The sequence below is a fragment of the Mustela lutreola genome, chromosome 6, assembly GCF_030435805.1.
Source record: "Mustela lutreola isolate mMusLut2 chromosome 6, mMusLut2.pri, whole genome shotgun sequence".
In the NCBI taxonomy this organism is placed as follows: Eukaryota; Metazoa; Chordata; class Mammalia; order Carnivora; family Mustelidae; genus Mustela; species Mustela lutreola.
The window spans coordinates 20,276,878-20,290,475 of NC_081295.1; the positions used below are offsets into that span (position 1 = coordinate 20,276,878).

At 38.4% G+C, this 13,598-nt stretch overlaps 1 protein-coding gene across 2 annotated transcripts in view; it reads left to right on the top strand.

Annotated features, from left to right (window-relative positions):
- Positions 1 to 13,598, top strand: part of LAMA4 (laminin subunit alpha 4) — a 146,998-nt gene that overhangs the window by 85,026 nt on the left and 48,374 nt on the right. For both annotated transcript variants that reach the window (XM_059176811.1, XM_059176812.1), the window contains exon 13: positions 10,472 to 10,620. In XM_059176811.1, coding sequence (XP_059032794.1) covers positions 10,472 to 10,620 — 149 coding nt within the window. The remainder of the gene's footprint in view (positions 1 to 10,471; positions 10,621 to 13,598) is intronic.

Consider the following 13,598-nt stretch of genomic DNA (forward strand, 5'->3'; position numbering starts at 1 on the left):
TTTCCAGTGAACCAGACAGTCCCCAAATTACTCTTAACTCATTTGTATTACCTTTGAAAGGATATAATTTTAAAGTCATCTGATCACCATCCCCTTCTTTGACAATTTCAGCAGCAAGCTCTCTGTCTTCCTTTCCATCCCTAATCCCATCACTATCTTGGAGACATCAAAATCCAGATGGATGAGCCCACTAGCTTTCTGACTTCTGGCTCCTATAACTTCTGTCCAACAAGATTTTCCTCCAGCCCACCCTGTTATCCCTGCTATGGCCATACCGAGGTCTTGTCATCAATAACAGTACCTCCTTCCAAATCCCAGTGTTAAGCTCCACCCTCTCTTATCTCACTTACTCTGGAATACCCACTTCAGCAATTCTCTGACCACATGGAGACCTCCTCCAGCTCATTACCCTGTTCCTCTCATATCCTCTTCTCCCTCCTTAAGTAACTAAAATGACCAGTACAGTAGTCCCTCTTATCCATGGTTTTGCTATCCATGGTTTCAGTTACCCACAGTCAACCTCTGTCTAGGAGCAGATGATCCTGCTTCTCACATATCCTCACAAGGCCACTTGTAGTCTAATGCTACAGAATAAGACCTACATCAGTCACCTCACTTCATCTCCTCACACAGGCATTTGATCATCTTGCATCATCACAAGAGGGGTGAGTATGGTTAATAAGATATTTTGAGTGGGGCGGGGGGAGGAAGAAGATGGTAGAAGAGGAGGAGACCTAAATATCCTTGGGTCCCAGGAGTTCAGCTAGTTATCAAATCATTCTGAACACCTACACACTCAACAGAAGAGAGAAGAGAAGAAGAGCAGCAATTCTAGGAACAGAAAAGCGACCACTTTCTGGAAGGTAGGATGTGTGGAGAAGTGAATCTGAGGCAATACACTAGAAGATAGACTGTGGGGGGAGGGTCCAGTTCCTGGCAAGCAGTAGAGAAGTGGAGCACAAAATCAGAACTTTTAGAAAGTCCGCTCCACTGAGGGACATCACTCCAGAGGCTAGACAGGGGTGGAGCCCTCACAGGGACAGTGTGGTCTCAGAACCCATGAGATCCTGAGGGGTCCCTAAGTGTGGCAGAGCTCCCAAGTATCAGAGTGGGGAAACCGGCTGCAGAGATGGAGCCGAAGAGCAGGCTCTCAGCTCAGGGTTACCTTAAACTGTGACTGAGGCACAGTTAGGTTACTCCTCTTCGATCAGGGACCCCATACGCTGCAGATCCAGAGAGACCCCTTCCTTTCTCCTCTGGGAGGAGTGGCACAGGAGCATGCTGCAGTAATCTGCTGGGTTTGGAGACTCCAAACGGGGCTGGACATTGTTTCTATCTCTCTGCACCAGAGATAGAGACTCTTAGTCACAGGCTGGATGAACACAGAGCATGGCCAGAGACCAGGGAGACAAGAGTGACGGACTGCTTTTCTCTGAGGGCATACTGAGGAGGAGGGGCCCTGAGCTCTCAGCTCCTACAGGGCCAGAGATTGGGGGGCCACCATCCTCCCATCCTCCAAAGCAGTACAGAAAGTGTTCAAGGAACAAAAGCTACCAAAAGCAAAACTGAGAAGATTACTTAGCCTGGCTGCTGGCAAGGACAGTGCAATTCCACCTTGGGCAAAGACAATTGGGAATCACTGCAACAGGCCCCTCCGCCAAAATATTAGCAAGAACATCCAGCCAAGAATGAATTGACCAGTAAGTGAGAACTGCAGAACTCCAGAGCTAGGGGAATGCAACACATAGAATTCATGGTGTTTTCCCCACAATTCTTTAGTCTTTCAAGTTAATTTTTTTTAACTTGAAAAAATTTTTTTCTTATTCTATTTTTTTAATTTTTCCTCTTTCCTATTTTAACCTTTCTTTTAACTATTTTATCTTAACAATACCTTTTTTTAAAAATCTTTTCTAATTTTCATTGTTATAATCATATTCTATCCCTTCATTGTATTTAACCTTATTTTTTATATACATATAGGTTTCTCCTTCTTTAAAATTTTGGGATACAGTTTCTTCTAACAGATCAAAATATGCCCTAAATCTAACACATGGCTTTGTTCTAGTCTCCAGCCTGATCACGTTCTTTCCTCTTTTTTTTTCTTTTGTTTTTCTTTCTTCAACCAATTTCTTGTCTTATCAATTCCTTTTTTAAACTTTTTTTAAATTTTCATTTTTGCAGTCATATTCCATCTCTTCATCATGTTTACCCTCATTTTTTGTGTGTGTGTGTGTGTGTATATATATATATATATATATATATATGGTTTTTATTTCTTTAAAATTTTGGGAGACAGTTTCTTCTAACAGACCAAAATACACCCAAAATCAAGTGTGTGCTTCTATTCTATTCTATTCACCAGTCTAATATATCTAGTATATGTATAATTCTTTTTTTCTTTCTTCTTTCTTCTCCCCCTGGTTTTGGGTCTCTTCCAATTTGGTTTGTGTATATTTTTCTGGGGTCATTGCTACCCTTTTAGTATTTTGTTCTCTCATTAATCTATTCTTATCTACATAAAATGGCAAAGCAAAAAAAACTCACCTCAAAAAAAAAAAAAAAAAGAAAAGAAAAAGAGGCAGTACTGATGGCTAGAAACCTAATCATTATGGACATTAGTAAGATGTCTGAACTAAAGTTCAGAATGCCAATTATCAAGGTGCTAGTTGGGCTCGAAAAAAGCATGGAAGATACTAGAGAATTGCTTTCTGGAGAAATAAAATCCCTTTCTGGAGAAATAAAAGAACTAAAATCTAACCCAGTTGAAATTAAAAAAAGGTATTAATGAAGTGCAATCAAAAATGGAGGCTCTTACTGCTAGAATAAATGAGGCAGAAGAGAGAATTAGTGATATAGAAGACCAAATGAGAATAAAGAAGCTGAGAAAAAGAGAGATAAACAGCTATTGGACCACGAGGGGAGAATTTGAGAGATAAGTGATACCATAATATGAAACAGTATTAGAATAATTGGGATCCGAGAAGAGGAAGAAAGAGAGAGGGGGGCAGAAGGTATATTGAAGCAAATTATAGCAGAGAATTTCCCTAATTTGGCAAAGGGAACAAGCAAAATCCAGGAGGCACAGAAAACTCTCCCAAAGCCCTTCAATACCCCATCATCTATCTAATAGTAAAACTTACAAGTCTTAGTGAGAAAGAGAAAATCCTGAAAGCAGCTTGGGACAAGAGGTCTTTAACATACAATGGTAGAAATATTAGATTGGCAGCAGACTTATCCACAGAGACCTGGAAGGCCAGAAAGGACTGGCATGATATATTCAGAGCACTAAATGAGAAAAATATGCAGCCAAGAATACTATATCCAGCTAGACTGTCAGTAAAAATAGAAGGAGATTAAAAAAGCTTCCAGGAAAAATGCAACTAAAAGAATTTGTAAGTATCAAATCAACCCTGCAGGAAATATTGAAAGAGTCTTCTAAGCAAAGAGAGAGCCCAAAAGTAACAGACCAGAAAGGAACAGGGACAATATACAGGAACATTCACCTTACAGGCAACACAACAGCACTAAATTCATATCTCTCAATAGTTACCCTGAATGTAAATGGACTAAATTCCCCCCAATTTAAAGACACAGGATATCAGAATGGATAGAAAAAACAAGACCCATTGATATGCTGTCTGCAAGAAACTCATTTCAGACCCAAAGACACCTCCAGATTTAAAGTGAGGGCGTGGAAAACAATTTACCATGCTAATGAACATCAAAAGAAAGCTGTAGTGACAATCTTTATATGAGGTAAGTGAGATTTTAAGCCAAAAACTATAATAAGAGATGAGAAAGGACAGTATATCATACTCAAAGGGTCTGTCCAACAAGAAGATCTAACAGTTTTAAATATCTATGTCCTAACATGGGAACAGCCAATTATACAAACCAATTAAACACAAAATTAAAAAAAAAAAAAAACCACATTGAAAATAATACCATAATAGTAGGGGACTTCAACACCCCCCTTTACTGAAATAGACAGATCATCTAAACAAAAGATCAACAAGGAAATAAAGACTTTAAATCACATGCTGGACCAGATGAACATTACAAATATATTGGGAACATTCCATCCCAAAGCAATAGAGTACACATTCTTCTCTAGTGCACATGAATAGATCACATCCTGGGTCACAAATCAGGTCTCAACCAGTACCAAAAGACTGGAATCATTCCTTGCATATTTTCAGACCACGGTGCTTTGAAACTAGAACTCCGCCACAAGAGGAAAGTTGGAAAGAACTCAAATACATGGCTGCTAAAGAGCATCCTACTAAAGAATGAATGGGTCAACCAGGAAGTTAAAGGAGAAATTTAAAATTCATGGAAATAAATGAAAATGAAAATACAATTGTTCAAAATCTTTGGGACACAGCAAAGCTGGTCCTGAGAGGAAAGTACATAGCAATGCAAGCCTTTTTCAGGAAACAAGAAAGGTCTCAAGTACACAACCTAACCCTAAACCTAAAGGAACTGGAGAAAGAACAACAAATAAAGCCTAAACCCAGCAGGAGAAGAGAAATAATAAATATCAGAGCAGAAACCAGTAAAATAGAAACCAAAAGAACAATAGAACAAATCAACAAAACTTGGAGCTGATTCTTTGAAAGAATTAATAAGATTGATAAACTCCTGGCCAGACTTATCAAAAAGAAAGGAGAAAGGATCCAAATTAATAAAATCATGAATGAAAGAGGGGAGATCACAACCAACACCAAAGAAGTACAAACAATTATAAGAACATATTATAAGCAACTATACGCCAGCAAATTTGACAATCTGGAAGAAATGGGTGCATATAAACTACCAAAACTGAACCAGGAAGAAATAGAAATTCTGAACAGACCCATAACCAGTAAGGAGATTGAAGCAGTCATCAAAAATCCCAACAAATAAGAGTACAGGGTCAGATGATTTCCCAGGGGAATTCTACCAAACATTTAAAGAAGAATAAATACCTATTCTCCTGAAACTGTTCCAAAAAAAAAAAAAAAAAATGGAAATGGAAGGAAAGCTTCCAAACTCATTTTATGAGGCCAGTATTACCTTGATTCCAAAACCAGACAAGCACCCCATCAAAAAGGAGAATTACAGTCCAATATCCTTGATGAACATGGATGTAAAAATTCTCACGAAAATACTAGCCAATAGGATCCTACAGTACATTAAAAGGATTATTCACCAGGACCAAGTGGGATTTACTCCTGAGCTGCAAGGTTGGTTCAACATCTGCAAGCCAATCAATGTAATGCAATACATTAACAAAACAAAGAACAAGAACCATATGATACTCTCAATAGATGCTGAAAAAGCATTTGACAAACTACAGCATCCTTTCTTGATCAAAACTCTTCACAGTGTAGGGATAGAGGGGACATACCTCAATATCATAAAAGCCATCTGTGAAAAACCCATAGTGAATATCATTCTGAATGGGGAAAAACTGAGAGCTTTTCCCCTAAGGTCAGGAACATGGCAGGGCTGTCCACTATCACCACTGCTATTCAACATAGTACTAGAAGTCCTAGCCTCAGCAATCAGGCAACAAAAAGAAATAAAAGACATCTGAATCAGCAAAGAAGTCAAACTCTCACTCTTTGCAGATGATATGATACTTTATGTGGAAAACCCAAAGACTCCACTCCAAAACTGTTAGGACAGAATAGAGAGCCCAGAAATGGACCCTCAACTCTATGGTCAACTAATCTTCAACAAAGCAGGAAAGAATGTCCAATGGAAAAAAGACAGCCTTTTCAGCAAACGGTGTTAGGAAAATTGGACAGCCACATGCAGAAGAATGAAACTGGACCATTTTCTTATACCACACACAAAATGGATGAAACACCTCAATGTGACACAGGAATCCATCAAAATCCTTGAGGAGAACACAAGCAGCATCCTCTTAGACCTCAGCCACAGCAAGTTCTTCCTAGAAACATCACCAAAATCAAGGGAAGCAAGGGCAAAAATGAACTGTTGGGACTTCATAAAGATCAAAAGCTTTTGCACAGCAAAGGAACAGTCAACAAAACCAAAAGACAGCCAACAAAATGGGAGAAGATATTTGCAAATGACATATCAGATAAAGGGCTAGTATCCAAAATCTATAAAGAACTTATCAAACTTAACACCCAAAGAACAAATAAACCAATCAAGAAATGAGCAGAAGACATGAACAGACATTTCTTCAAAGGAGACATACAGTGGCCAACAGACACCAAAATGTGCTTAACATCACTGGGCATCAAGGAAATATAAATATAAATATAAATATACACACATTTACTATTCAGCCATAAAAAAACCCCACAAAATCTTGCCATTTGCAATTAAATGGTTGGAACTAGAGGGTATTACGCTAAGCGAAATAAGTCAATCAGAGAAAGACTATTATCATATGATTTTTCTGATATGAGGATTTCGAGAAGCGAGGAGGTCATGGAGAGAAGGGAGGGGAAAAAATGAAACAAGATGGGATTGAGGAGGGAAACAAACCATAAGAGATTCTTAATCTCAGGAAACAAACTGAAGGCCACTGGCAGGTGGAGGATAGGGATAGGATGGCTGGGCTATGGACATTGGGGAGGGTATGTGCTACGGTGAGTGCTGTGAATTGTGTAAGACTAATGATACACAGACCAGTACCCCTGAAGCAAATAATACATTATACGTTAATTAAAAGAAGATATTTTGAAAGAGAGACCTCATTCTCATAACTTTTATTACAGTATATTATTATAACTGTTCTATTTCATTATTAGTTATTGTGGTTAAGCTCTTACTGAGCCTAATTCATAAATTAAACTTTATCATAGGTTTGCATGCATAGGAAAACCCTAATATATATAGTTTGGTACCATCCACAGTTTCAGGTACCCATTAAAGGTTTTATAATGTCTCCCCCATAGATAAGAGGGACTATTATATAATCATTATTTTCAAACACCCTTAACTTGTATACCCACCTCTGCCCCCTACTGTACTCACATGAGAATTCTATCTTAGTAAACCCAAGTATCCCCAGCATCATGGCCATACCAGAGAGAAGTCAACATAATGAACAGCCTACCTCCTCTTTTGTCAGTCTGTTTGGTGAATTTGCTTCATGCTGCACTGAAATATAAAAGCAAAGAGAAGAAACTTCCCTAATCTTTCCTCCCCAGTTCTACCAGTCCACCTACATCTGTATTTACCCTTGTACCTCCCTTCCTCATATAATTAATGAAGTGTCCCTTTTCCTCTCAAAGTCCCATCTCCCCGCCTATGCTCTGAATCCAATCCTTTCTCGGCTCAATACTCCCCAAAGTATTCCCTCTCTCTTCTGTGTTATCCAATTGTTATTCTCTCTTGATCCATTACTACGAAAATGTTAACATTCTGTAACTTATTCCCTGTCCTTTAAAAAAGGAAAGAGCTTGCCTACATCTCCTGTAATCTCTGCCCCATTACTCTACTCTGCTCAGCTTCACAACAAAACACCTCAAGAATCATTGACCATCGTCATTCCCACCCTCCAGCCCCCTGGTGTCTATTGTACTCAACCACTCCAAATGGGATTGCATGCCCCTCCACTGAGACCGTTATCCAGTTCACCAATGAACTCAACATAGCTGAAACTGTGGTTGCCTCTTCCTCTCCCTGCTGATTAAAGTTTCCTCCTTATATAAACACTCAGAGCTTTCATCCTGGCTCCTCCAATATCCCACTCACCTGGTCTTCCTCCCACTTAATTGGCCATGTTTTCACCTCTACACATCCTCTGTGTAGTATATATTGTAGTAAATATTTTAGGTTCTGTGGCCACATATTACCACGCTCTCATTTTCTTTTCTTTTTTTTTTTTTGCTTGTTTGTTTGTTTTTATACAAAAAAGTAATACTCTTTTAAAATGTAAATTATATTCTTAGCTAGAAGCTATATAAAAATAGGCCTCAAGTGATTTTTGGCCCAGAACTCTGTCCATCCTTACTCTGGTATAATGACTAGCTCAGTTCTCAGTCCTAGGCCCTCTTTGGTACTTAAACTTTCTCCATAGTTGATCCCATTGAATCTCATGGCTTTAAAGAACAATCATATGCATGATCCCACAATTCATATCTCCAAATTTCATACTTCCAGTATAATCATTTTACCTGGTTATTCCACCCCAAGACTACATGATTGTAGAAGGCAAGAACTGTGTCTATTTTTTTAACTTAATTTTATTTTTTCAGTGTTCCAAGGTTCATTGTTAATGCATCACACCCAGTGTTCTATGCAATACATGCCCTCTTTAATACCCACCACCAGGCTCACACAAACCCCACTTCCCTCTCCTCCAAAACCCTTGCTTTGTTTCTCAGAGTCCACAGTCTCTCATGGTTCGTCTCCCTGTCTGATTTCCCACAACTCCCTTCTCCTCTCCTTCTCCCAGTGTCCTCCATGTTATTCCTTATGCTCCACAAGCAAGTGAAACCATATGATAATTGTATTCCCAGAATGTAGCATAGTTCCTAGCACAGGGGGTTTATTTCTATGGAGATAGTATTAAGTTTCTAGCCATTTGGTAGGTCATCTGGGGAACAATATTTTTTAAAAAGTTATATTTAGTTGGTGAAGCCACCTGAGTAATCAGATTTGTTCCTGGATAGCAATTGGTTGATTTTGAGAGGGAAAATAACATGATCATATTTGTTTAAAAGAAAGATCACCACTCCTGTAGGAGGGTTCGGAGTCAGCTGAAAGATTTAAAGTCTGGGCTGGGAGAGAGGAGTTAGATTATTCAGAAAGGGAAGCGCTAAGTCAAGTCTGAGCAACACCAACTTTTACAGTCTCCTTCCTGGACAGTGAAACAGGAGACCCAGGAGAGAGCAATGTCACAGAAGCTAGGGAAAGAGATTTTTAAGATAAAGGCAGTGACCAACACTGTCACAAACCAGATAAATCCAGTAACTAAAGACAGGAAAAGTGGGTCAAATGGATCTGGCAACTTGGTGTCTGACGCTGGAGATCTTGGCAAGAACCATTTTTTGTGGAATGCACTGCATCAACAAAGAAAAGAAGCTAGAGGGGAAACTAGAGTCAAGGAATAGGTTTTATTTGTTTGTTTTTAATGGGAGAGGTTAACTGGGCATGTTTACATCTGAAATGGGAGTCCGTAGCTAGGGAGCAAGAAGAATAGAAAACAGGGCAGCATGCCTTATACAGAAAAGGAACGCTTTTCCTCTTAAAGTATGAGGAAGACGTACATAAAGTTGTGCTATAAATAAGTGTATAGGGGATTTTTGGTGGAGGGAAAGAGCTGGAGGATGGTGGCAAAGAGTTGTTTGCAACTCTTCTTTGTTAGTATTGGAGTCTGTGAGGAGAATAGTAGCCCCTTTCAGCTCCCAAGTTCTAAACAAGTTGAAAAATAAATAAAATAGTAAATATAAAGTCCAAGACTATAACCTTCATTCCTGATGCAGTTAAGATGAGGGCATGGTTTTAGATCTCTTAGCCAAGTGGGGTTGCTAATATTCAATTCCAGAATTAGGCACAGCTGCCCACTCAGGTAGACAACATTGCAAGGTTCCTATAGGGTTTCTGCCTAGAACAGCTTTCATTAGAGACAAACACAGGAAAATTCGGGCTTTCTGCTGGCAGCTTGCGACCAAGAGGCAGAAGGTAGAATTGAATAGAGCCTACATAGTTATTCCCCCCAAATTTACCAATCAAATAAACCAGTTCCTCTCTCAGGAGCAGAGTGAAGGAAGAGGTGGAGAGGTCTGAGGTTTCATCAGTTGAGCTCCCTTTATATGGAGGAAACTTCAGGAGTATAGAAAAAAATGATTCCTGCTACAGTTAGTTGATATCTCCTAAATTAAAAAAAAGAAAGAAAGAAAAGGGAAAAAAATACAGTGATCTATTTAGAATCAGACAGTGATGGAGGAAGGAAATATGATTGGCTTAAGAATGGTGACAATGTTTAGACTCACTACTTGAGTGACTGGGGAAAATGAATGATGCTTATTAGATTCAGTAACTGAAATATCATTAGTTTGAATTTCTGCTTTGTTGGAGTAGTAAAATAAAAAATAGACTGGAGTGGGTCAAAGAGTGAATTAAAAAGCAAGGGAATAGACAGCTAACATAAACACTTTTTTGGCTCTATATTGCTATGGAGGGAAAGAAAAGTAAGGTAATAACACTGGAGAGATGTGTGGGTAAAGGAGGTTTTTTGTTGAGCTTGTTTTGTTTTGTTTTCAGGTGGGAGAAGGCAGAGCATGTCTGAAAGCTAGGGAAGCAATCAGTAGGAAAGGAGTTTTTGAGGATGCAAGAGAAATAGATAAAAGTCTACTTAAAGTACTTCAGACTGCTGTATACCTGACCTAAAATTTACCGAACCTCATAATAAGGAAGACTAGAGATTATCTTCTGGTGCTCCCTGGGGAGAAGATTTTAAGTTATTCTATATTCAATTCACTTTTTAAAATATTTTCTTTAGAATGCTTCAGGGATTTATGCGGAAATAGATGGAGCCAAAAATGAACTACAAGGAAAACTGTCCAACCTAAGTAATCTTAGTCATGATTTAGTCCGAGAGGCTGTTGACCATGCACAGAACCTTCAACAAGAGGCTGATGAATTGAGCAGGTAATATCCTGGTTTTAGAAATGCAAATATCTATGTAAGCTGAATAACTCATTTTTATTCAATTCCATGTACCCGAGTTACAGGTTAGCAGGTTGGGATTTGGGTTGGGTTTGTTTGTTCATTTGTATGTTGCTTGGTTGGTCAGTCTGAGAGCCAGCCAGTCATTGTTTATTGCCATTGTTTTGGGGAGAGTTTTTTGGTTAAAAAAAAAAAATCTGTCAGATTAGAGACCTGTGTTGCAGAGGGGGTGGTTCTGCTCCATAATTATTAATAGGGTGACCTAAGACATTTTGGTTAGGGGCCTAATGCTGCACAAAATATTATCAAGTAAGGGCACCTGGGTGGCTCTGTCAGTTAAGCAACTGACTCTTGATTTTTGGCTCATGTCATGATCTCAGGGTCATGAGACTGAGCCTCGTGTCTGGCTCTGTGCTCAGTGTAGAGTCTGCTTGAGATTCTTGACATTCCTTCTCACCCTCTCCTCCTGTCCCTCAGCTCTCTCTTTCTCAAATAATAAATAAGTAAATCTTTTTAAAAATGATTAAGTAAATGAGATCCCTCTACAAGGTCTAATTCTACCACCATCACATATTTATTTCACATACAGCATTAGCTTTTTACACCCAAGGGTCTTAAGTAAAGTTGGTTGGAAGTTGGCAATACAATTGACTTCTGGTAAATTCTCATAGACACTCTATGGTGCTCAGCAGGAAATGTTTGATTTCAACACCTGATTAAGAGAAAATCAATTGACAATTTACCTCACAGCGTCTAGAAGAGAGTCACACACCCTTTGGGCATTCAATTAATGTTAATTGAAATGTAATGAAAGATTGGAATTGAATTCATGACCTTGAAATGATAGGTAAATGATGAGATAATTATAGAGAAAGACTACAAACCTGGCAATTAGGAAAAAGGATCAGTAAAGGTCATGAATAAAATAAGAACCAATAATAACTCTTGTTCAGACTTAAACTACCTTTTTATTCCTGGTTGTCAAAATTCTCAAATATCCCTGCAAATTTTCTGAGAATTGAAAGGAAGAGAGGAGACAGACAGAGAAAAATAGATGTTATGTAAAATCTTGGTGTCCGAGATGGCATTATATCCATCTAGTGGATATAATCCAGGCAATTTGCTTTTGATCAAACCAATAAAATGAAGCTTAGATAAAATATGATTCAGACAATATACTGTATCGAAATAATATTGTTTCTGAGATCTCTCTTGTGTCTCTCTTCACTGTTTTTTTGTCCTCTTAGTGAATCTTCCTGTTGGTTGGGATCCCAACACATACCTTCACTAAATGCACAGTGTTCTAGCATAATTCTAAGAAAGTTACCCATGCTATATATGAAGAATTGTTCAGAAATATCAATCACCCTGAAGTCCCTTTTGCATGTAGGATATTTCGGACTAGGTATATTCAGGGAAGCATTGAAATTCATAGATGTCTTTCCCTCAAAACCTGAACATTCTTCATCTTCTATCTGGTGACCCGGTGATTTGCTTCTTGTGCATAAAACAGAGATAAACATAATTCATCAAGAAACTTCCATTTCAAAAACACATTTTTATTTTATGTATTGATGCAGTACCTCTTTTATGCCTCATAATGAAAACAACATTAAAGACTCTCTTAATCATTTCTTGCATTTTAACATTAGCAAACAAATTTTAAAATATTAATGAATATTTGTAACATTTTATTCTTTGTATCCCTTTTAAAATTTCCTCAGATTTTCCTCTCTGTGTCATTTCTGAAAACAAGGGCTTGTGGGTAGGAAGAAGTAGAAAGTATGTGAATTAGAATTACCTCAGTAGAGCAGAATTGCATTATGGCTTTCCTTGACCCTAGGTACTTTTGCCTCTGTGGGCCTTTTCCTCCAGAAAAAAAATTTAAAATTACATGTCATAATAGCATTGTTATAAAGACTAATGTAATCGTTACTAGTATCCTCATTGTTCTTCTAAGTTAAAAAAAAAAAATGAAAATGAAAAAAATTCTTTATGGGCCCCTCTTATACCTAAGGGATAAGTCAGCTCTCCCACAAAGGAGCCTAATGATTGTGAACTAGAACCAAAGAGAAGAAAGTAGCCAGGGAAATACAGAGAAGTTGTTCTGAGCCTAAGAGAGCACACTGAAACTGAAACTTGATGGAGGAAACTGAGAATCAATAGAGTTCAATAGGTCAGGGAAATTGGAAGAAATGACCCAGTGTGGGATCCTCAATGTCACATACTGTGTCACAGAGAATCTTCTGGAAGTTACTGACGAATCAAGTGATAGTAGTCATCAGACTGAGAAGAAAATATGCAACTGGTGTATTTAAAACTGAGTAAAATTGAGGCAAAGGATTCAGGATGAGATGCAACAGTGACAGGATATTTATGTTAGAGAGGAAGAAGTAGGCGTCAAAAAAGTGAATTATTTTATGAATACACTTAGAATTTGAAGTTCCAATTCAGGAAATAGTTTAGAGACAATAATAAATCCTGATGTTTATTGGATGACAGGCGTGGGACCAAACATGTCACCTAGTTTATCTCTATTGTACCTCACATCAGTCCTCTGAGGCATATACGTTATCAGGCATTATGTGAGAATGCCCGGTGCATGATGGGTACCCAGTAAATAGTGGATGAACCTTACAGAGGCCAGAATGGGGTAAAGGCAGAGAACATGGTGTATAGGGCAAAGGTGGAAATGAGTAGGGCTTTGCACTTTAAGGAAGCCGCTGGGCCCCACGAGTGAGACAAACCATAACAACATGTGCCCTGTTTCCCTCTATGAAAAGGGAATAAAAATGGCTACTTCATGGGTGTGGTAAGAATTAAAGACATATCATATACCGCAAAACTAGCTCAGAATCAGCACATAGATGCCCAATATGTATCATTCCCCTTCTTAAGGGAAAATACAATGTTTTATAAAGTGAACAAAAGGTTGAATAAATAGAGTGAAACCTACTCAT